Below are 4550 nucleotides of genomic sequence, written 5' to 3'. Positions count from 1 at the left end.
CGAGCCTGGATTCTCAGGGTGACCTCGGAGCTGGGGGCGGAGGCTTCCTGAGCGCGGCGCTCCGCTGTGCGCCCTTCGTCCGGATGCTCCGCTGCGCTGTTTGCTTCGCCGGCCCTGGGCTCTCAGACAGGCAGTCCCGGGCGAGTTCCCAGGGCCTTTATCCGAGGGGCTCTGTGCTGGCTGCCCGCCCGCCCTCGTGACCTGTTGTTTTCCGTGCCTGCGCCCGAAGGAAGAGGTGGCCCGTTGTTAGTCGTCCTCCAACCGTGCTGGCTGCTGGCGGGCCCCGGGTTTGTGAGGGAGGGGGACCGGAGGCCCTGTGTTTTTGCGGTATTGGGGCTTGATACCAGGGCCTTCACACTGAGCTACCCCATTTTTATTTTTTAATTTTGGTACAGGGTCTTGCTTAGGTACCACATTGTCCAAGATGGACTTAAATTTGAACTTGGGATCCTCCTGTCTCAGCCTCCCAGAGTGCTGGGATTGCAGGCTGGTGACGGTGTACCAGGGGAGTGGGCGATTTAAAAGCCCAGGAGACCTGGGTTCTTTTACTCGTTATTACTTTTCGTTTTCCTACCGGCCAATACTGATTTTGTCACTGACCTGAATATAATGCAAACCACTTTCTTCTCAGGAAAAGCTTTAAAAGAGCGCTTTTTTCTACAAAGATCTGAAACAATCTATAGTGGTCTCTAATTTGTATTTATAATAGCAACTATTTCTGTATTTTTGTTTTCTACAACTTCCCAGGCTTTCATTGTGCACCTGAAGATTTTAAGCCAATTAAAAATAAATTTGAGTGGGGGAAAATTATGTATTTGTAACTGAGTTCAACAAGAAGAGATAAAGCATTCATCTGATTCTGCTCAAAATGCAGGACATGTTTGAATTTCATTTTAAGGTCGTCTATTTTTAGGGACCCTTTGATGTCAGTGTGTTTTCTTTTTAGCATCCAGTAGACAACTGTAAATATGATCTGCATAATAATCTCTTAGCTTGACCCTTAGTGACTTGGGAAAATGTTTTATGGCCGTCTCCCAGTTCAGGTGCTTTATTCCAACTGGAGCATTCCTAACACACACACACACACACACACACACACACACACACACACACACACACACACACACACACACACACACACACACACACACCTTTATGCCTGGTACTGTTGCTTAGTCTATTACAGATTGGAAGCAAAACTAAAAAACTAAGACTAGGATGAATTGACTTAGTTTGAAACTGGTATAGCCACCTCAGAGCAGCTGTCTAGCATAAAAAGTAAAAAACTACTTTTTACCGAGTCCTGTAATCCCAGGATTCTGGGAGGCTGAGTCAGGAGGATTAAAAGTTTGAGCCTAGTCTTGACAGTGTATTGAGACCCTAGGTCAAAATTAAAAGGACTGGGGATACAGTTTTGTGTAGAGGGACTTATTTATGGCCCATAACCTGTCTTTTTAGAAAGCAGAACAGTACATTTTGTGTACTATGTTGCCATGGAATTGATGTTTATTTCAACAGATTTTGCCATTTTTTTCAGTCATGTCAAAATTACTCTGATCATATAGATAAATTAGATGTTATTGAGAAAAATGTTTTGTGACAGGGTTGCATTTTTTTAAATTTTGGGGGGTGGGGATGTAGCTCAGTGGCACCACTCCTGCCTTGCAAGTGTAATGTTCTGAGTTCCATCCATGGTACAAAAAAAATTTTTTTTTGTTTTGTGTAATTTTGGATAATTGGAGAGAAACCAATTCAAGGTTGATTCTCTTAATGTGACTCCCTGAAAAGGAAATATATTAAGTATCTGCTCACCTTCTCAGAAGTTTCCAAGGCACACTGAAAGAAATTCAGGTAATGTTTTTGTAGATTCTGCACAAACTTTATTCATTACCATTTTATTGTCATCATGTGCTTAGTAAGCACATAGACTATTCAGTACCCTGTGACATATTTTGTGAGATTTAAAGTAAAAGAATCAGTTTGTGAGGCACCCCACTTTCTGGTCCTCCTCCTATCTCTCTTAGAAGTTTTCTTTCAATAAATTTTCCTGCTCTTAAAAAAAAAAATCAGTTTGTATCATCCAAGAGTAATAGTAACTATTTGTAGTGGGAATTGTGTTCAAAACTTGCTGTATTTTTTTACTGTGATTAATATAGGTTAATAAGTTTACATAATTACATATAGCTATATTCTTTATAGGAGCAAAATAAACAAATTAGCTTATTGAAATATAAATGTTTCAGCTGGGCAAGGTGGCACACATCTGTAATCCCAGCACTCCGGAGGCTGAGGCAGGATTGCTGCGAGTTTGAGACCATCCTGGACTACATAGTGAGTGCCAGGGCAATATGAACAACATAGTGAGACCTTGTCTCAATCAATCAATCAATCAATCAATAAAATAAATGTTTGTCTCAGCCAGTAAATAAATGGTTACAAGAAAAATGTTTATAAAACGAATGGTTCCCGTGTCATTCCAGCACTCTGGGGAGGCTGAGGCAGGAAGATCTAAGGATTGAATGTAGCCTGACAACTTCAGGAGACCCTGTCTCAGAATAAAAGAGGTATCCTGAGGATGTGGCTCATTGGGACGGTAGCAGGACCAATCTCCAGTGCCACAAATAAAAAAAGAAAAGTTAAAAAAGACCAAGGATTACAACTTGCTGAGTGCTCAAGAGAAATGCTAGGCTGGAGTTTTTAAGGGGCTTCATGAAGGTTTTGTCCTGAATTAAATCATTCTTTAAATGGGTCACATTTATATCCTTGAAGTATATTCTGAGCTGTGGAATAACATTGGTTTCATTTTAAGTGCAGGTCAGCATTGGAACGGTGCCCATTCAGATTTCAGGTGTGGCCACCTGAACCGTGTTTTCATTCTTTTCTCGCAGTGTAAAATGGCGACTCTCAAGGACAAACTCATTGCACCCGTGGCGGAGGAAGAGGCGGGTTTGCCGAACAACAAGATCACAGTAGTGGGGGTCGGACAAGTTGGTATGGCGTGTGCCATCAGCATTCTGGGAAAGGTACGTTTCCAGAGCGTTCCGCTCTACCTGGTTGACTACAGTAGAGCTGCTGTCTCCAGGGAACTTAGAATCATTACAGCTGTATCGTGTAGTATGATACAGGATCCGTATTCACATTCTCCATGTGGTCACAGTCATACCCTTTATACCTATTTTTACCTCAACCCGAGGTTTTATATTTTATGTACTTAACCTGTCTCTCATATTTTTCTGAAATCTTTAAATGTTAGCTTTTTTGTTTTCCTTAGCGGTGATCAGGATTGAACCCAGGTCCTCGAGTATGCTGGCCGAGTGCTCTACCCCTGAGCTCTATGCCTTCCCTAGCTCAGCCTCTTCTCCTCTTATGTCATTGATGTTTTTGTGGGGTCCAGATCAGTCTTGCAGTGTGTGTTCCTCTGTTTACATGTATTTGGCATTTTGGAGCTGTGCAGTTCTGGTTAAAGTTGGGAGCAGGTTAAAACCAGCTTCTTGGGGAATCACAGCAGAAGGCACATGATGTTCAGCTTCGGTCCTTACTGGGGGTGCTGAAATTGACTGCATATTTAGGCGGGTGGCCAAGATACTTCTTCACTGCAAAGCTTTCTCCCTCTCTAATAAGTAATCTGCACAGTGGCTTTTTGATGTTGGGAAAATATCTTACAGTTCCTCTCAAACTCTCAACCATAGTTTCATTTTGATTTCAAACCTACAGAAAAAGTGCAAGAATATTAAAAGTATTATATACACTTTGCATCTTTTTTTTTTTTCCGAACCATTAGAATAAGTTGCAGCCCTGACGCTATTGCTCCTAAGGCCCTCAGAAGATGTCTCCTAAGAATAGGACGTACTCTAATATCATCCAGATAGTTCTCGTCCTGAGTGTTGATACTGTTATCACCTTCAGCTTTACCCCTCCACCTCCACCGACTCTGCGCTTGCCTCATGTACACCCCTTGCAGTTCAATTATAGTTTACTTTAGTTCCCAGGATTACTTTTTTGGGGGGGGGTACTGGGGATTGAATTTGGGAGCCGGAATCACTGAGCTAAATCCCTGGCCCCACCCAAGGACTTTTGAGAAGAGAAGCCCTTTTCTTATTTCCTGTACTGCATGGATTCCTTTTTTTTTTCTTTATTTTAATGCCTTTAATGCCTGCATTAAATGTAGGAAGAAAGAACAAAAAGGAAAGAAAGCAAGCTCTGCTTCGCTCTCAGCAGCACACACTGTCCCCTTTGTGTCATGTGTGGAGGTTGCCTGAGTAACTCCTAGACAAGTGCATTCCTGTTTGCAAATGTTTTTTTCCTTGTAGCGCTAAGGATCGAAGCTGAGGCCTTGTGCATGCTGGGCAAGTATTCTGCCACTGAACTGCACCAGCTCTTTAAAGTTTTATCTCAGAGGGAATACATTCTGCGTTTTTACTGAGAAAGTTATCAAATCAATTGAAACATGAAATATACAACAGTGAAATTTTATTTCTTTGTAGTGCTGGGAGTGGAAACCATTGCCTTGTACATGTGAGGCAAGCAATCTACTGCTGAGCCGCCCCCCG

At 42.3% G+C, this 4550-nt stretch overlaps 1 protein-coding gene across 1 annotated transcript in view; it reads left to right on the top strand.

Annotated features, from left to right (window-relative positions):
* The first annotated feature begins 2852 nt into the window (after window positions 1-2852).
* Ldhb (lactate dehydrogenase B) overlaps window positions 2853-4550 on the top strand; it is a 15894-nt gene continuing 14196 nt past the window's right edge. The window contains exon 1 of the mRNA XM_033766277.1: window positions 2853-3023. Coding sequence (XP_033622168.1) covers window positions 2895-3023 — 129 coding nt within the window. The 5' untranslated portion in view covers window positions 2853-2894. The remainder of the gene's footprint in view (window positions 3024-4550) is intronic.

This window comes from Fukomys damarensis, unplaced genomic scaffold (genome assembly GCF_012274545.1).
Source record: "Fukomys damarensis isolate Sample0158 unplaced genomic scaffold, DMR_v1.0_HiC HiC_scaffold_19, whole genome shotgun sequence".
NCBI lineage: Eukaryota > Metazoa > Chordata > Mammalia > Rodentia > Bathyergidae > Fukomys > Fukomys damarensis.
Note: the sequence above shows the minus strand (reverse complement) of the source record. Positions and strands in the feature narration are given on the sequence as shown.